Consider the following 19,906-nt stretch of genomic DNA (forward strand, 5'->3'; position numbering starts at 1 on the left):
CAGGAGATCAAAGAAAGGAAGAGACCAACTCCAGTCCTCTCTCAGGGAACTGGAGGAGAGAGGCAGAAAGAGTAGCAAGGAACTCCACCCCCTGTCCTTGACCTTTGCGGGACAGATGTCAGCTCTGTTCAAGAAGAACTGCAGAGCAGTGACCTTAACTTTAAGAGACAATGTCGGTAAATAGAGGTTAAGGTAACCAGTGCTTTCTTGGGGGCTGGCATTTGTCAGTAAAATGCAATGGCCCGTTTGTTTTAGAGAAGTTAATATCTACTGATGTGGTCCCACCTCACTGATTGACTGGGGCAGGAAGAATCTGTCTGATGCTAGCACATGTGCAGGGCCATAAACCATCCCATGCAAAACACTGAGTGTGTCCTCTGTTTGCCTTTTCTGTGTCCCATCCTACCCCAGTCCCATCCAGTGCCCGGGACATAAGCATCTATATTACAACAGGTGATAGAGACTGAACCCTCAAGAAAAGGAAGAAAAGAGGCACCAGAAGAAGGATATTCTTCCAGACTACCCAGCAATAGCTGAAGCTCTAGGATCCTCCTCCTTTAATGAGGAAGGGGAAAAACAGCCTTGACCAATGTCAGGGGACCTGAATTAGGACCCAAGGTGGTGCCTCTTACCCACTGGCCCCGTATGCATGCTCAAATACCTAGAGTTGGCAGGGGGACAGGCAGGCAGGGAGCACTGAAGTGAACGGGGTTGTGTGTGAAGATGAATAGGGAGTGGTGGGGACTGCGGCTCACCATGGAGTGCAACCCGTTGTTACGCAACTCTGTTGATCGTTGCCATGTGGGATTACTGGACCGGTGTGGCCAAATCTTCCAGCTTTTCAAGAGAAGCCAGAGTTCTGGATTTTTATGAGAAATCTGATTTTTAAATGTTGGCAGTAAATTAAAAAGATGTAAGCACTACAAAACAAACAAAACACATCTGCAGACAAGATTTGGCTGGCTGGTTGACCACACAGGACCTCTCGCTTGAAGGGGAATGGGAAAGTCATGCCTATAGGTGATGACAATGTCAGAGGAGAGAGGGATTCCTTGGACAATGGCAGCTAAGGTCCAGGGATGAAAGAAGAGACAGAGAACCTGGGGAGCAGAAAGCAAGTAGTAGCGGGAGCTAGAGGTGGGTGGGACCAAGTCCATCAGCTCAGTGCCAAGGCCAGCTGGGCCTTTCCTCAGTGTTTGTGGGCAAACAAGGCTCCTTAAAGGGGACCAAAGAGAAATAGGATGACCAGAACATGGAAGAAGATTCCAATGGCAACTCCACTACCATCATCACCTTCTCTCTCTGGATCTCCTTGGAAACCACAGAAATAACAACCTACAGACCTTGGTATAAACAGCTCCGGCAGAAATGCAGCTTTGTCTGGGCCATCATGCACTGGGTACCAGGATGGGGAGCCTCATCCCAGACTCACATCAGCAGGGTCCCACTGAGGCTCTTCAGGTTGTGTCCTCAGCCCTTATGGCCGGGCCTACTTGTCGGGTGCTCAGTTTCACACCCTTCATGCAGCCTGGGCTTTCTTCACCTCCTCTCTCCAGCCCACTGTTGTCTGTTGTTTTCTAAGAAGGGATAAAGGAAGCTCACAGCCACATCACTGTCAACACCTCTGGGAGCCCACTAGTGGGTCTCTGCAAGGTTCCTGGTTAGATATGATCTAAGCAGACTATTCTGAAGTTCCACGAGGCATCAAAGGAAGGAGAACCCAGACGTTGTGGTTATCTAATCAGTAATGTATGCAGCAGACACCATGTATCCAGTCCCCATTACACTCAGGGAATTTGGCAAAAGAACCAAAGGACTCATTCTTGGACCTCAGGAAGCTTAGAGTCCAGCACTCCATTTTATAGATGAGGAAACCGAGGTCCCCCAAGGTGAAGTAACATCTTCAAGGTCTGTCATGTCATAGGTAGCCCTAAGAATGGTGGCACTGGTTTTATAAAAAATTAGTTTAGTTCATTATCATGCCCAGTAAGAACATGTTTGAGCAGCAAATGCATTTGCAACAAAGGTCAGTTTCCAGCTGTAACAAAGTAGACCCATCTAAAAAGAGGTTAGGAAATACAAGACCAAATATATATAGCTTTACAAAAACTAAGATGCTAAGTTTAAAAATTTAGGGATTTGGGGGAGGTATTTTTTTAGAAACAGCATCTTGCTTTGTCACCCAGGCTGCAGAGCAGTGGCTCACTGCAGCCTGGAAATCCCAGGCTCAAGCACAATCATAGCTCACCATACAGCCTGGAAATCCCAGGTTCAAGCAATCCTCCCACCTCAGCCTCCCAAGTAGCTGGGATTACAGATATATGCCACCACACCTGGCTATTTACTTTTACTTTTTATTTTTGTCAAGACAGAGTCTTGCTATGTTCCCCAGGCTGGTCTCAAACTCCTGGCCTCAAGTGATCCTTCTGCCTCAGCCTCACAAAGTGCTGGGATTACAGCTGTGAGCCACCATGCCTGGCCATAAAAGATCTTTTATTTTGTCAACAAGAATTCACCACAGTGTTCTTATAAGTCATGGTAAGAAACATTTTTTCTATATATGACACTATACTGGAAAAATGTATTGGAGGCTACATAAGTAAAAAGCCTTTAGTAGGGTTTATTTCATTTCATTCTGCTTTAGATATCAACTACTATTTAAGAACAAGAAACATAGAACTCCATTCAATAAATACAAACAAAAATACATACACAGTTTAAAAAAGGAAGAGTGGAATCAGATTAAGAAAAACCAAAAGAGGGATGCTTGAGAGGCTGAGACACAGTCTTTCTGTTGGTCAAAGCTGAGAGGCCAAAGACTGAATCCTCAACTGATACATATGATACACGTGATCCCCAGCACTCATGAGACTGTGTCCCCAAGTTCCATGTATTAAGATGGCCGGTGAGAACTCAAAGTATTTTCCCATGACAACGGCATTATAAATGGCCATGTGGGGGTGGTACTCCCAGGCTTGGTCCTTAAAGCCAGGTGAACTCAAAAGGAAGCTGGGCTACCCCGGGGGTCAGTTCACTCGCCCATCACCTCCCCAAACCAGAAGCTTCTCCCTCATTCATTCATTCTCTTGCGCCACAGACGTGGACCTACCATCTGCTCCCATTATTACTTCATTTCCACGTCCTCCCTCCCCAGCACGCCTTGTCAGCCTTCTGCTTCGCTCATTTTATAACCCCCTCCCTTAGAGATCTCTTCCATTCTCAGAACTCCCACAGTGCCTTACATAGGTAGCTGCCGGAGGCATTCAGTAGGGGACACTGCAGCCAAGGGATCATGACAGAGGCTCCAGCAGGCTGGCCATGAGGGGCAGGTGCAAGAAGAGGAGACAAAACAAAAATGAGAGGTACTTCGTGGCCCCTGAGAAGAGAGATCAGCCTTGCTCCTTTCTCTCCAATTCCTAGTCCAGTCCCCACGAGGCCAGTTCTACTCTGCCTCTGTTCTTATAGGGCCACGAGAATGTACTCTTAAAAGACGCTCCTCTATTTGAGCTATCTTGAGTGGGATTCGGTATCTCACAACTAAAGAGCCTTGGCTAGAACGTCAGGTACTAAACTCTTGTTTGTCCCAATTTCTTAAGCTCATCTCCCAATTTTGATTCAGGCTCTCAGATTCATGGTTCATGAGGATACCCACTCCCTGGATGAACACTCAAGAGGAGGCACCACCCTTGCCCCACCTGGCCCTGCACCCCACCGTGGCCCCAGGTGGAGTCCCAGCCCAGCTTCTCCAAATCCTGACAAACACGCTCGTAATAAAAATTAACTTAAAGGTGAATTTGCTTTTCCCAACACTTCAAGTTCTCAGTGAACTCTGGCTTCAATCCAAGGTATAAGTCAGCCCCTGAATGAGGCCCTGGAGGATGAGATGATCAACTCCTTATGCTGCATTCTTCTTCCTTCCCAAAGAGCAGATGTGCACGTTATCAGATGCCTCCTTATCATCTCAAATCATCTCACTAAATTCAAAACTTCATGGGTGGAATAACTGCCAGGCTGCGCCTGGTTCCTGTGCTGACATCCCCCTCCTTTCCAGCTAGCACCTGCTGATTGCTTTCTGCGGGCTGAGCCCAGCCCTGGCTCTGGGGCCAGCCCTGTCCTCTGACAGAGGGATTTCAGGGGTTTGGACTCAACACACGAGAGTCTCAGCAGCACACTACCCTTCCCTCCGGTCTGACTCTGACCTGGGCTCCGATTTTGACTTGTGGATTTCTGTATTATTTCTGACTCTTGCAGCCATCTTATTCTCTCAGGCCAGCTCTCTGCTTTCCTCCCTAATCCTTACTTCCTACAAGAACCAGTCACTCTCGCCTTGTTCTTTTGAGCTCCCAGCATGGAAGAAGAAGCCTGCTTACAGCCTTTCTGATGGGATTTGCCTGGGTCTCTGGCCCACACACCCCAGCCTCCCTGTGCCTGTGCCTCTGCTCTGCCTCTGGTGGGGCCCTGTGCACCCAGGCTGGACCCCCACCACCAGCCTCCCGCCTGGGTGACAGCTGTCACCTGGGGCCTTCCCCGTAGGTGTGGGGGAAGCCTGCCATGAGAGGGCAGTGGCTCCCCAACCCAGTGGGGGCTTTGATCCCAGATCCCACCCTCCAATCTGACCCATTCCTCCAGTGCTCCCAGAGCCCGACAATCATCACTCCCATCTTAAAAACACAATCTCCTTAATGGTGGGAGAAAAAGTGGTTACTGCTGTATCCTTGGTGCTGAGCACAGAAGAGGTCCTCAATTAGCATATTTTACATAAGGAAGGAGAGACAGAGAGAAAGCAATTCTAATCATAAATTTGGCATCAGAGAGGCAGCAGAGCTGTGGGGTCGATCCCAGGGAAGAGTGTGGGGAATGACAGGCTAGGAGGGCATCATGTGAAGATCAAGTTCTGACCAGTGGGAGCCAAGAACTCTTGTGGGCGGGGCAGGGTGATGATGAGGGCCAGCTGGACACCCCCAAAGGTCTGAGAAAGAAAGACTGAAAGTCCACAGAGACCCCAGCAAGCTCTCCCCGGCTTGCAGACCTAAGGACCACATTTTCCATCTGAGAATCTGTACAAAGGGCCCTGTAAAGAGAAGCTAATGACCACGTGGCTAAAGGGTCTCCTTTCCAGACACTCTCTGCAAGGTGATGTGGGCCTGCCCAGCTCCATCCCTGAGCCTGAGAATTTCTCTTGCTGCTGGTACCCATCCCCAGCCGGGGGTCAGAGGCATCACACATTCAAACAATCCATCCTACCCCTGACAGCCTCATGGGGGAGCAGGAGAGCAGGCAAGGCCATCAGGCAGTCCTGAGCCTCCTGGCTCCATCCACAGTTCACACGTGTTTGTCTGGCACCACTGATGTGCCCAGCCTGATGCTGGAATAAAAGAAGAAAGGCCAGACTGTCACTGCTGTTGACAGACTGGTTGATGGGTCGGGCAGATGCTGAATAAATAATAGCAGGCAGGATGAGGTTTAGCACCCATAAGCCTCCAAAACACATCCTGTGCACCCCCAGCACCTCTCTAGGGGAGTGATGGAGAGCCTAAGTCGTCAGCAGCTCAAGGGAACAGGGTTAGAAGTGATGCCAGTGTCTGTTTCTAAAGCAATGGAGTGTAGGAGCTAAACACAGGGCCTCTGACACTTCAAAGACTAGAGTCCTAATCTTGGCTCTGCCAATGATTAGCTGTGTGCTCACCAACAGCTTACTTACCTCTCTGAAAATTCATTTACACGCCTACACATACTAATAGTACCTACCACATAGAACTGTTGTGTGAAGACTAAATCAAATCATGTCTATAAAGCATTTAGCCCATAATTGACATAACAAATGGTACTTGTTCTCATTCTTTCATTGTTACTACTAAAGAGGAACCAGCATTCAATCCATTCTCAGATCCCTCTCTGGCCAACTTTGTGATGACCCCAGAGTGTGGCTCAGGACAACTTGGGAAGTCTTTTTTTTTGAGGGGGGAGACAAAGTTTTGCTCTGTTGCCCAGGCTGGAGTGCAGTTGTGCTATCTCAGCTCACTGCAGCCTCTGCCTGCCAGGTTCTAGTGATTCTCCTGCCTCAGCCCCCCGAGTAGCTGGGATTACAGGTGTTTGCCACCACACCTGGCTAATTTTTTTTGTATTTTCAGTAGAGATGGTGTTTCACTATGTTGATCAGGCTGGTCTGGAACTCCTGACCTCAAGCAATCCACCTGCCTTGGCCTCCCAAAGTGCTGGGATTACAGTCATGAGCCACCGCACCCGGCCACTTGGGAAGTCTTTATGTTGGAGATTGATTCAGAGATTTCCCATGTGCTGGCTGGAATCCAAATCCAAGCATCTGATAGAGCACACTGATACAGGCCCTGCTCCAGAGTCCCCTGCAGGTTCCGGAAGAGTACTAAAATGAAGAATTCCAAGAGACTTGGACACTTAGGAAGCATGGGATTTGGGACACAGAAGTTGGGGGTCGCATAGAGAAGAGAAGACAAGAGAGCCAGCAAAGGGCCAACCCTGCGGGTATTACTGTTATTATTTTTGGTGTCAGACCCTGGAATAAGTGTTTTACGTGTCACACTTATTTAATCCTCGCTGTGAGGCAGGTATTATTATTCCATCTTACAAATAAGGAATGAGTTGCCCTAAGTCCCACAGCGAATCAGTACAGAGCCAGAGACGCAAACTCAGGCCTGCTGGGCTCCGACACCCACGTCTTCCCACACTGCAGCCCTCCAAGGTCCTGATGCCCATGGTCACAGCTCCAACAGTGGGGAGGCACACCAAAGACAGGACTGGGGTCAGAATTTCGTAACTTGAGATCCATGGATCTCAATCTGAAAACTGCAAGCACGATTGTGTGTGTGTCTGTGTGCGTGCGTGTGTGTGTGTACCTACGAGAAGGTTCATAATGTTCATCAGATTCTCAAAGGAGTCTGTGAATCTCAAAATGTCACGCACAACATACTTAGAGAAAAGAGGCCACCAGGACCTTCTTCTCTGGACCCCCTCCTCACCTAGCTTTGGAGGAGACAGAGGAAAGACAGGGATGTGTAAGAGAGCTCCCTGATGGGCCCCTGTGACTCTTCAGATTTCCAAACCTGTGGCCCTGGCAGCAGAGGCCCTGAGATTTCTCAGAGATGGCACTTGGCAATGCATGACGTGAGAGAAGACAGACTTGAATCCAATGAACTGGCCCAGCAAGAGTCCAGCCTGACGTTCATTCACAAAATCGAGACATCGTCCCTTCTGTAGGATATCATAGGGAGCCCCCCACTGACCCATTCTCATTTGGACACTTGGCAGTCAGTAGCACTCCTACCCCAACAAATAAAACTAGTGAAATGAGGAAGCCATGTCTACAAAGCTTGGGGAATGTCTCCACAGGGGTAGAGGCTGAAAAATCACAGCCCCATCTATAAGCTCTCTCAAGAGCCTCAAAGTTGGGCTGAGTGCAGTGGCTCGCACTTATAATCCCAATACTTTGGGAGGCTGAGGCAGGAGGATTGCTTGAGCCCAGGAGTTCAAGACCAGCCTGGGAAACAACATGACATCTCGTCTCCACAAAAAGTACAAAAATTAGCCAGGCACGGTGACATGTGCCTGTGGTTCCAGCTACTCAGGAGGCTGAGGTGAGAGGATGGCTTGAACCCAGGAGGTTGAGGCTGCAGTGCACCACTGCACTCCAGCCTGAGTGACACAGCAAAATCCTGTCTCAAAAAAAAGAATAAAAGAAAAAAAGCTTCAAAGTTAAAAATATGCTGGGAACAGAAACATGTTGGATCTCTTTTTAGAGCCTCAAACCTTGGAAAGCAGAGCCCAGAAACCCTAAATCCAAGTTCTCTGATTCTGGACATTGGGTATCTCTTGGGTATGCACTGGTGTTCAATGCCTACCTTTAGCCCTGTAATGCCTGATAGCCTTTGGTTCCCCTCTTTTCTTTAGCCTGAAACACCAGCACTCAAATCCAGAGCTCAAACTGGCTTGAAGGAAGTTAGAATGTGGTTCCATCAGCTCCCCCGGATCAGATGGGAACACTGAGACCAGGTGAGAGTAATGTGTGCCACTCAAAGTCATGGACAGAGTACAGATAGGAACTCTAGGAACCAAAGCGTCTGTGGGTAAAGAAAGAATCCAAGCCTGGGCGTGTTGGCTAATCCCTGTAATCCCAGAACTTTGGGAGGCTGAGGCAGGTGAATCACTTGAGATCAGGAGTTCGAGACCAGCCTGGCCAACGTGGTGAAACCCTGTCTCTACTAAAAGTACAAAAATTAGCTGGGCATGGTGGTGGGCGCCTGAAATCCCAGCTACTCAAGAGGCTGAGGCAGGAGAATTGCTTGAACCAGAGATCATGCCACTGCATTCCAGCCTGGGCAACAGAGAGAGACTCTGTCTCAAAAAATAAAATAAATACAATGAAAATAAGAAAGCGTCCCCATGATTCAGAGACAGGGCCCAGAGAGGGGACATGTCTCAGAGTCTCTCCTGCTAATGTATTATTTTAAACCCAATACCTAAACTGTTGGGGTTATGCAGACATCCTACACAGATGGCAGGAGTTTAGGAAGTGAGGATTTAGAGCAAGGTTGATTTCTTAAATAGAGATGGACATGGCCCCGTGGCTCAGAATAGATGAGGCGGGAAACATCAACTTCCATCTGAGCCAATAAGTAATTAAAACCATTTCCCCTTTTAAAGTCCTCATTACAAACATCAAGAAATCAGATCCAGATTTCCTTTTCAGGTACATTTACAAAGATGGATGTGCCCAACGCAGACTTCCTGGACTCTTTGGGGAACAAACAAACAAACACAACGTTCAAAGCATCAGCCACACAGGCTTCTCCTCCACATCTCCTGTGGCTAACAGGAGAGGTGTCTAAGAACTCAGGAATGGGGCTGTCAGGTTCAGCCACTCTCGTATCGAAAAGGGTGCAAGAGGGTCGGAAAGTGTGTGCGCGCCTGTGTGTGTGTCTGTGTGTGTCTCCCACTAAGTACTTCCTTCACTACACAGCTAATCCGATTAGCAGCTTTAGGAAACTCTGTAATGTTAATTCAAGGGCCCCATTCATAGAACAGCGTGGCCAATGCCTGCCCAGGACTCCCATTCTTCTCACTGCAAATAAAATGCACACAGAAGACTTTCTTTCCCTGAAGAATCCTTTCTTGCCGCCTTGCCCCCACACACATCCAAAATGCGGCTGCCACATCCTCCAGCAGCCCCATGACAAGGGAATGGGCCCATCGGAGAATGGGGGAGAAATAGCAGTTCTCTCCATCCCAAGCACAAAATGTGGCCAATTTTAATAGCACCATCTACCCAGGCCATCTCCCCAAGCTGGGAGGCATGCAGAGCAAAGAGGCATCACAAATGCAGCTGGGTAGAGATGGATAAAGAGGCTTGAATGGGTCATCCAACCTTTCTGGGGGTCTTCATTTCCTTATGTGTAGAATGGGGACTTTGAGCAGAGGGAGCAGCTAGAACAGAGGCTGTAAGGAAGGAAACTGGGGGCCTGCACAGGCACATCATTGCATTTGGCTAGAGGACCAGGAGTGGGAAGAGAGGCTGGATACACAGGTTGTGGACATAGCATGAAGGGCCTTAAGAGTCCGACCAAGGAATGTTTCTAATAAGCAAGGGGGAGCTATTGAAGGCTCTAAACAGCACAGCTGTATTCGTTTCCTAGGACTGCCATGCAATCTACAACTGAGTGGCTTACAACAGAACTCTATTCTCTCACAATCCTGGAGGCTAGAAGTCTGAAGGCCAGGTGTTGGCAGCATTCTCCCCAAATGCTCTAGGGGAGAATCCAGCTTTGTCTCTGCTTAGCTTGTGGTGGCTCCTGGAAACCCTGGTGTTCTTGGCTTGTGGCTGCATCACTTCAATCTCTGCCTCTGTCTTCACATGGCCTTCTCTCTCTGTCCTCTTCTTTTCCTATAAGCATGTCAGTCAATAGATTTAGGATCCACCCTAAATCCAGGAGGATCTCATCTCAAGATCCTTAACTAATTAGATCTGCAAAGATTCTATTTGCAAATAAGATTACATTCTGAGGTTCCAGGTAGACATGGGTTTTGGGAGGACCCACTACAGTGGTCACAAGGTTGCCAGAAAGATAAGCTAGAAGCAGAATGGAGTAAGAGAGACTAGAGGCAGGAAGACAAATTGGCATGAAATCAACACAGCTCGTGGCCCCAAGTGAACAGAAGACATGCTCCCTGCTGTGAATCCTAAAGCTGTCAGTGGCTTTTTGTGGACACTGCAGTGCACTAAGTGGGCTCTTAAGCCAACCCAGGCATAAGGTCTTGCCTCACCATTGGCACAGAAAGACTCCAGCCTACTTTCCAAGTGACAACAAAGGAATAACCACCTGCACTCTTGTTCTCAGCTCCTCTAGCAGGCAATATGATGGGCAGGTTGGTAAAGTAGAAGACACAGCAACCCTGGAGTTGACAAACTTGGGTTCTAGTCCTGATTCTGCTACTGAATAAATTTGGGCACATCTAGCAAATGAGGCTGACTGGGTCACCTCTAGGGCAACTGACATGGTTTCCTTCTGCAGCCAAAAAAGCAGTGCCAAGATCACAGGATAAACAGGCAAAGGAGGCCTCTGGGGTTGCACTGCAGGGTTCTGGGCCCTTCCCCCCATGTCTCCCTCCAGGGACCTCAGACCTCTCCCCTTGAGCCCTCTCCCTACCCTCCAACAAAAGAAACAGGATGGCTCTGTGTCCCCACCCAAATCTCATCTTACAGCTCCCGTAATTCCAAGTGTTGTGGGAGGGACCCAAAGGGAGATGATTGAATTATGGGACGGGTCTTTCCCATGCTGTTCTCATGATAGTAAGTGGGTCTCACGAGATCTGATGGGTTTAAAAATGGGAGTTTCCCTGCACAAGCTCTCCTTGCCTGCCGCCATCCACACAAGATGTGACTTGCTCCTCCTTGCCTTCCACCATGATTGTGAGGACTCCCCAGCCACGTGGAACGGTGAGTCCAATTAACCCTCTCTCTTTTGTAAATTGCCCAGTCTCGGGTACACCTTTATCAGCAGAGTAAAAATAGACTAATACACAGAGGCACTTACCAAAGCTTGGAAATGAGATTAACTTGCATCTAAGAATACATCTTCCCACACATTTGGAAGTAGGAAAAGAGGGTAAAGGTGTGGTTCCTTTTTAATTTTATATATATATATATATTTTTGTTGTTGTTGTTGTTGTTGAGACGGAGTCTCACTCTGTCGCTCAGATGTAGTGCAGTGGTACGATCTTGGCTAGTGAAATCGTACTAGCAACCTCCACCTCCCGGGTTCCAGCAATTCTCCTGCCTCAGCCTCCGAAGTAGCTGGGACTATAGGCACCCACCACCATGCCCGGCTAATTTTTGTATTTTTTAGTAGAGACAGGGTTTCACCATGTTGGCCAGGCTGGTCTTGAACTCCTGACCTCAAGTGATCCGCCTGCCTCGGCCTCCCAAAGTGCTGGGATTACAGGTGTGAGTCACCGCACCCGGCCTGTGATTTTTAAAATTAAAACAAATGTTTAAAGATACATGCAGAAAGTTATTTATAGAAACATTGCTTCTAAGAGGAAAAAAAAATACAGAAAAAAATGGGAAACAATCTTCACATTTATCTATAAGGGCTTAGTTAGGTAAATCATGGCAGAGTTGCACATTGAATCACTACTGCCGTTAAAATAAGAGACCACAAAGTGCTGCATGACAAGATGTCCATGATAAAGTGTTAAGTAAAAAATGCAGACAACACCAAAGCACATTGAGTAAAATCCCTAATCCCTTTTATGTTACACACACACACACACGCACACATGCACACACACAGCCTGAGCACATTAAGTCTGGAAAGAATCCAGCAAACTGGTAATGCCAGGGATCTTTGGGGCTGGGATAACAGGGGATTTTCACCTTCCACTTTATACAATTATGAGCTACTGGACTTTTTTTTTTTTTTTTTTTTACAACAAGCAGCATCAGTTTAATCAACAAAAACAATAAAAAATATTCCCATTCTGACGATAAAATAACTATTCATACTATTCTAGGTAGACGCAAAGTACTATTGGACCTCAGAGAAAAATGATCAGGATAAAAATCACTTTGCCATAAAAACACACTAGAAAAAAAAATATCAAGCTTGGGAAGGAAGAAACACTAAGTATGATATATATTTCAAAGGCCTCATTCCTAAGCCCCCACATTTCCTATGTACACAGCAAATTTCCCTCATTCTCCATTTGTTTTAATTTTAATTTTAATTTATTATTATTTTTTTTTGAGACAGAGTCTTGCTCTGTCGCCCAGGCTGGAGTGCAGTGGCGCGATCTCGGCTCACTGTAATCTCCACCTCCCGGGTTCACGCCATTCTCCTGCCTCAGCCTCCCGAGTAGCCGGGACTACAGGCGCCTGCCACCACGCCCAGCTAATTTTTTTTTTTTTTTTTTTTTTTGTATTTTTAGTAGAGACGGGGTTTCACTGTGTTAGCCAGGATGGTCTCGATCTCCTGACCTCGTGATCCGCCCGCCTCAGCCTCCCAAAGGACTGGGATTACAGGCGTGAGCCACTGCGCCCGGCCAATTTTGATTTTTTTTAGAGACAAGGTTTCACTCTGTCGCCCAGGCTGCAGTGCAGTGGCGTGATCTTGCTCACTGCAGCCTTGATCTCCCAGGCTCAAGCAATCCTCCCACCTCAGCCTCTCAAGTAGCTGGGACCACAGGGGTGAATGCCCAGCTCCCCACTCTCCACTTTAATCGTAAACCCTCCCAGGTCAGTCTTCTCTCTGCAAATATTAATAATAATGAGGAGGAAGCAGATGAAATTTATTAAGCATTTGTTATGTGCCAGGCACTGTGCTAAGCACTTTGCATATTTTCTTTCTTTTCATCCTCACAGCATTACTCTGAGGTAAGGATTATTGCTATTTGCATTTGACAGATGAAGAAACTGAGGCCCAGCTTAAGGATGCAAGCCCAGGCAGTCTGACCCAAAGCCTGTGACCACAGTCAACGCTCTCACCACCCTTCTGGGAGCAAAGCCCTGCTGAGGCTCTGGATTTCTAAGGCCCTGGGAGACGGCTCCAGGGTCTGCCATCTTCATCTGCCTCCATCTCCTCTCTGCTGATGCTGGCCAGCACCTTCTGGGTACAAGGTCCCGGCCCAGACTCTGGGGGATCTAAATCCAGGCAGGATGTAGGCTCTGTGCTCTATCAGCTCTATCAGCTCACAGGAGAGAAGGGAGAAGACAGGCCTCCAAGTTCTTAGGTCATGTCCACCTTGAGCAAGTGGCATGAGGGAGAAGGCCAGGCTGCTGGGCTTCCTCCACCACAGCATCCTCAGGCAGCCTTCCCTCAACACAACCCTCTAGCAGCCGGGTATGCAACTGGCATGGTGGCTGGCCACTGCCCTGTCTCTCTTTGGGGTCTCTCACTCCCATCTGCCAAGCTTGGGCTCCCAAGGACAGCAGGACAGCTGAGAAAGGCAACCCTGAGCATTCTTGATGGTGGGCCGGCATCAAGTCAGTGAGACCCAAACCGGGGAGACCAAGACTCAAAGCCTTACTGGATCCTGCACAGACACCACTCCTGTCTCCTAAATGAGTATGCACCCACTTAGAGCGTAAAGTGGTACAACCACTTTGGAGAACTCTTCGACAGTACCTACTAATGCTGAACTGTGTGTGCCCTATGACCCAGCACCCCCACTCCTGGGCACAGGCCCAGTGGAAATGAGTGCTCGTGTTCACCAAAACACTACGTCCAAGAATGACCGCAGCAGCTTTATTTATCGTAGCCCAAACCACAAACTGCCCACATGTCTGTCAACTGAAGAACAAATAAACCAGGGTCCGTTCATACAATAGAATACTGCATAACGATTAAAAAGAGCAACACGGCAATGTGAGTGAATTTCAGTCACAGGCTGCACAAAAGAAACCAGACACAGAGTAATACAGACTGTACGACTCCATGCAGGTAAAAGGAGTCTGGGGTGATAGAGGTCAGACCAGTGGCTACTTTGGGACACGTATTAACTGGGAGGGATGTGAGGAGTCTCTGGGGTCTGGAATGTTCCTTATCTTGGTGTGGGTGGTGGTCCCATGGGCGTGTACACATGTAAAAGTTCATCAGGCTGTATGTTTGAGATACATGAAGTTCACTATTTTTAAGTAACACCATCAAAAAAGTTTTAAAACTATTTTAACTACACATACAAGGTTACAGTCAGGTCAGCTTCTCCAGGCCTCCAGGTAAGAGCTGGGGAGAAAAGTGTGATTAGATGGAGTGGTAGAATTATGCAAAGATGCTTCCTTTTGTTAGAGCTTAAGTAAAGTTCTGAATATATTGGTATTAAAAATAATTGAAAACTCCATTTAAAATGTGAATAGAATTTCAAACCTTATACGAGACCTCAAAAATCCTAAGAAATGACACTCATGAAACAAGACACCAAAAAGAAATCCTAAAGTACATAACTGCCCCACCTTCCTCCCAGCCACTGGCAATGAGGTCCCCGTGACCTCCTGGCAATGTCAGCCCTCATCCACCAACCCCTGCAGGGAGTTTTGAAGGCAGGTCCCTGTAGCTGCTCTGGTTCCTCATGAACCGTGGGAGGTGCCCCTGCCCTGGGCACATGCCCACACTTTTCCCTCCAGGTTCCAGAGATCTTCCTGGATGTCACCACATACATGAGCAGCCTGGAAGAGGGGTTGCCTGATACAACCCTCCCCCCAGCACCATCCCCACTGCAATCAGCATAGTGAAGCTGCCCAAGCAGGCAGCCAGGAACCCAGCACCACAAGGGCACCTGGTGGGCTGCAGAGAGCAGTGGGAGAGGGGACTCCATCAAGGCACCCCTGATTTCAAGATGAGCAAGTCATGCTCCTGTTCACCAGAACCCCTACAGCCCAGTGGGCAAAGCCGAAGCTCATGAGTTCAACAGGCAAGCCCTTCACCGTCTACCCCAGCTAACTTCTCCAGACACATCTCCTGCCACAGCCCACCCCAAAGGGCTGCCCTCTAGTGACTTGCACCTTACCTCTTTCCTCAAATAAGGAGAGTCCCCCCATACTTTCTGCCTTTGCAAAAGGCTCTCCTTCCACCTGAAGTGCCCTTTTTTCCCACTCAGGACTCCTACTCACCCTTCAAGACACCACACACAAGTGCCCATTCACATGACACCAGGCAGGCTTCTCCACTCACTCTCTGTCTTCCCACTGCTCTTGGTTTCTCACACACTTGCTATGAGGTGTTATGGTTTTCTGTTTACATTTCACTTGACTCTCCAATCTGGAAAGTGCTGAACCCCGAGGCCAGAGTCCTAAGAACCAATGCCGAGCTCCAGCCTGAACCCTCTGATAAAGAGGCAAATGGAGATTTTCTTAGACGAATCAGCAAACTTGGAAGCCCCAGCTCCACTGGCTCCAGTGGAGAAGGAGAAGTGACCCCTCTGATTTTCCACAAATAGGGGGGCATTGGACTAGCAAGTCAAACACCGATGACTCGTGGTCCACATCTCCCCCTGCTGAAGTCCCTCATCCCTCCCATCTGGGCAGGAGAAGGGAGGAAGCAGTACCTACCCGTGCTGTGTCCTGTTGCCCCCACTGTCTGCTTGGTCCAGTCTCTGGCTTTGTCAATGTGAAACAGCTTCAAGTCATCTTCATCTAAGGCAATGTCTCCCCAAAAGACAGCTGGGAAGGAAACACATAAGTGGGTGAATTTATGCTAGAAGTCAAGAAAAATGGATTCACTAATGCCCCAAAGGGCATTGGGTGTTGGGTGGTAAACTTTGGAAAAGACAGCCCATCCAGTAAAATTTCTCCTTGAGCCTAAGAGATAGGGCTGGTGGAGGCAGAGGAACAGCAGGTATTAGTTCTGTGCAGCCTGGGGCTGTGCCAACCACCATGAAAATCCAAATCCTAAGTCTGTAAGGTATTTTGAAAGGTCACCTGTCTTGTCCTCGCTCTAGGCAGCTCTGAGCAAAACTACCACAAAAAGACAGCTGCTTCTTTCTTCTTTATGGTCCCCAAGATGTAGAAGAAAACGAATAATGTGATAAATTATACTGTTGCTCATAATTTTTGTTGCCCTTCCCTGGGGAAAGATTATAGCTCCCTGCCCCATTGGTGTCAGGATTGGCTACACAGCCTGCTCTAATTCAGTGTGAGCAGAAGCTTTAAGAGCTAGTGCATGATTCACTGCATCCTCTTTGCCCTGTCCCAGAAGACAAGCAATGTTCCAGATGGGGTTCATCTGGGTTCGTGGGGATCACCCTAGGTTCTGGAGTAAAGATGATGTATAGCACAGTGTGGCTTATCAGGATGGATATGCAGCATGGATTAAAAAATGAAAACACTGTTTTTTTTTGTTGGGGGGGGAGGATAGATTTTTTTTTTTTAAGAGAGACAGAGTCTTGCTCTGTAGCCCAGTCTGGAGTGCAGTGTCACGATCATAGCTCACTGCAACCTTGAAAGCCTGGGCTCAAGCAATCCTCCCACCTCAGCTGCCCAAGTAGCTAGGACTCCAGGCATGGGACACCACGCCTGGCTAATTTTATAATTTTTTTTGTACAGACAGGGTCTCGCTATGTTGTGCAGTCTCAAATAATTCTCCTGCCTCGGCCTCTCAAAACACTGGGATTACAGGTGTGATGTTGTTTTCATAATCTTCTGAGATTCATGGGCATTCATTACTGGAGCACAATCTCTTTATCCTCACTAATACAGAAATTCCTATCAGAAATAGTATGTTCTGTAACAAAAATCCATTGCCTTTGGGCCAGGTGTCAAGGAAACTGTTACTAGAGGCTGAAAGGAAGTCATCTCTATGTTATGCAGTGACGGTGACGAAGTATTCAGTCAGTGTTGCCTGCCTTCACTCGGAAGGCAGATGATGAACTGAATGCGCTATGGTTTCAAATGAAGACATGGACTAAGAATGCTGATAGCATGCCTTGGTTGTTATTAACTATGTTTGACAAGGTTCTACAAGAAAGAAACAGGCTCGAAAAATGACAATTTTTATAAGAATGACAAAGAATAGAGAGTCCAAAACTTCAGGGTCTTAGAAAGTTGGAAGAGCTAACCTATCCTCATAACTACAGAAAAAAAGAAAGCTGAGAACTTCGAGTAACAGAGGTTGATGAAAATTCAGCATTGTAGTGTCAAGAACAGCCTTTATGGAAAACTGGAAGGTTCTCTAAAAAGTAACTTAGCCAGGTGCGGTGGCTCACGCCTGTAATCCCAGCACTTTGGGAGGCTGAGGCGGGCGGATCACGAGGTCAGGAGATCGAGACCATCCTGGCTAACACGGTGAAACTCTGTCTCTATTAAAAATAGAAAAAAATTAGCTGGGCATGGTGGCGGGCGCCTGTAGTCCCAGCTACTCCAGAGGCTGAGGCAGGAGAATGGCGTGAACCCAGGCGGCGGAGCTTGCAGTGAGCCGAGATCGCGCCACTGCACTCCAGCCTGGGCGACAGAGCAAGACTACGTCTCAAAAACAAAAAACAAACAAAAAAAAAAACTGAAAACTTAAATTTATCGTGAGACCCAGCAATTCAACTCCTAGGGATCTTTCCAAAAGAAATGAAAACACATGTTCATACAAAGACATGCTCAAATGTTTATGGCAGCCTTCTTTCTAATAGCCCTAATCTTGAAACAACTTACATGTCCATTAGCTGTTGAATGGATGAACACAACGTGGCATATCTATACAATAGAACTATGTAGCAATTAAAAGGAACAAACTATAGACACAGGCTCCAACATGTATGAATCTCAAAAACATCATACGAAATGAAATAACTGTTGCCAAACACTACATATTATATGATTCAATTGATATGAAATGTCTACAAAAGGCTAATTTATAGAAGTAGAAATATTTGCAATTGTTTAGGACTGGGGGCAGAAACAAGGATTGACTGTAAATGAACATGCAGAAATTTGGGGGTTGCTGGAAATGCTCTAGAACTGGATTGTAGTTATGGTTACACAATTATAAATTTACTAAAATCGCATGTACACTTACAATAAGTGAATTACACAGCATGTAAATTATACTCAAGATGTCTGTTAAAGAAAAAAAATTCAACCTTGTAGCAAGAACCAACCAAGATGGTACCTGGTAAATCCTTTCAGTTGAGAAAGAATAGTTCAGATAAAGAAAACTAAGAATGTGTTTCTCTCTCAGAAGCTTCATAAGTGCAAGGTAGCAATAATTAAGTCTGGAGAGAGATAGACATGTTTAGAAAATAATTGTATGTGGCTATGGCACACACAGCTGAACCAAACAGATAAGAAGATGATTAATGTTGTAGAAAAGCGTAGGACCAAAAAAAGTCATTAGCATGGCCTATAAGAGGCTGCTAATGTTTGACACTTAAAATGACACAAAATGACCCTTGGGCCTCCATCCTTGTATGGGAAAGAAACAGGCTGAAAAAGCTGCCCCCATGAAGGGCATATTCTCTGATGCCCTCTCCAGATGTGGCTAAGAATAAGGGAAAAGGAAGGGCAGGACCTCCCAGAGTGTGGAGCTCAAAGCCACACAGGGAAAATGAATGGAGAGCTACTGGCAGGAGGTGGCATCAGGGCCTCATGAAGGAACCTTCCCCATCCTAGGCGCCTCTTGCAACATGTGTCCAGCCTGATTTCAGAACTGTTATGGATCAGTGACTGTTGTGCCTCCCAGTCTTCCTCTTTCCAAATGGAAGTGTTTGTTATGGTTATCCTGTCCCTTATCTATCATGGTATATTGAGTATGTATTTTGGTGGTGGGGTGGGGAAGTATATGATTGTTTTAAAGTTCACAAGTCTTTGGATGAAGAGGAGTCACATCCTGACTTAGTATAGAGATGATCACAAGATCTTGGACTTGGAGCCTGGTACCATGACTGGACAGGACTTTGGGGAAAGGTAAGTATGTTGTATATATGGGAGGAGAAGGAAAGCAAGTATTTGTTACAAGAGGGGAGGAGGCCTGTGACAGAGTCTATTATTGTTCATCATTTTTGCTGCTTCTCCTGGGTACAAATTATACTTCCCCCTCTCTCAGATGTCAGGCTTCACCATGTGATTTATTTTATTTATTTATTCTTTGAGATGGAGTCTCTCTCTGTTGCCCAGGCTGGAGTGCAGTGGCACGATCTCAGCTCACTGTAATCTCTGCCTCCCAGATTCAAGTGATTCTCGTTCTTCTACCTCCCTTGTAGCTGGGATTACAGGCATGCGCCACCATGCTGGCTAATATTTTTGTATTTTTAGTAGAGATGGGGTTTCACCATGTTGGCCAGGCTGGTCTGGAACTCCTGACCTCAAGTCATCCTCCTGCCTCGGCCTCCCAAAGTGCTGGGATTATAGGCATGAGCCACTTCGCCTGGCCCACCATGATTTTTTTCTGGCTAATGAAAGTGAGGGGAAGTGACATGTGTTACTTCCAAGCAGAACCTGTGAGACCCAGCACATGGTTTGCCATGTTCTCTTTTCCCAAAGCCATAAGACAAAGGATATTCCAGAAACAGGCCGCTCTATCAGGCTGAGACATAGAGTGAAGATGATATGATCCAGGCTGAACATGCAACATGAGACAAAAACTTCTGTGGTTATAAAGCATGGATACTTAAGGATTATTTATTCCTGTATCATAATCTAGATTATAATGATTGACACATACAGCCTTTGCAAAATGATCTGTATTCATATTCTGGCTTTGGCAACCTCGCACATATTACTCAACCTCACTGAGCCACAAATGATTCATCTATAGAGATAATATTGCCTATCTGGAAACCTGTTGAGAAAATTAAATGAGATCATGTACACATAAGTACACACACACACACACACACACCCCATGGCTTTCTTTTTTTTCTTCAATAGATATAATCTTTCTTCAGTAGATGCAATCTATTG

The 19,906-nt window shown here is 47.0% G+C and overlaps 1 protein-coding gene across 1 annotated transcript in view; it reads right to left on the reverse strand.

Annotated features, from left to right (window-relative positions):
* The window catches only part of TLL2 (tolloid like 2), a 151,024-nt gene that overhangs the window by 101,759 nt on the left and 29,359 nt on the right, over positions 1 to 19,906 (reverse strand). Inside the window, exon 2 of the mRNA XM_003825413.4 lies at positions 15,572 to 15,682. Within this exon, the coding sequence (XP_003825461.1) occupies positions 15,572 to 15,682 (111 nt within the window). The remainder of the gene's footprint in view (positions 1 to 15,571; positions 15,683 to 19,906) is intronic.

This window comes from Pan paniscus, chromosome 8 (genome assembly GCF_029289425.2).
Source record: "Pan paniscus chromosome 8, NHGRI_mPanPan1-v2.0_pri, whole genome shotgun sequence".
Taxonomy (NCBI): Eukaryota; Metazoa; Chordata; class Mammalia; order Primates; family Hominidae; genus Pan; species Pan paniscus.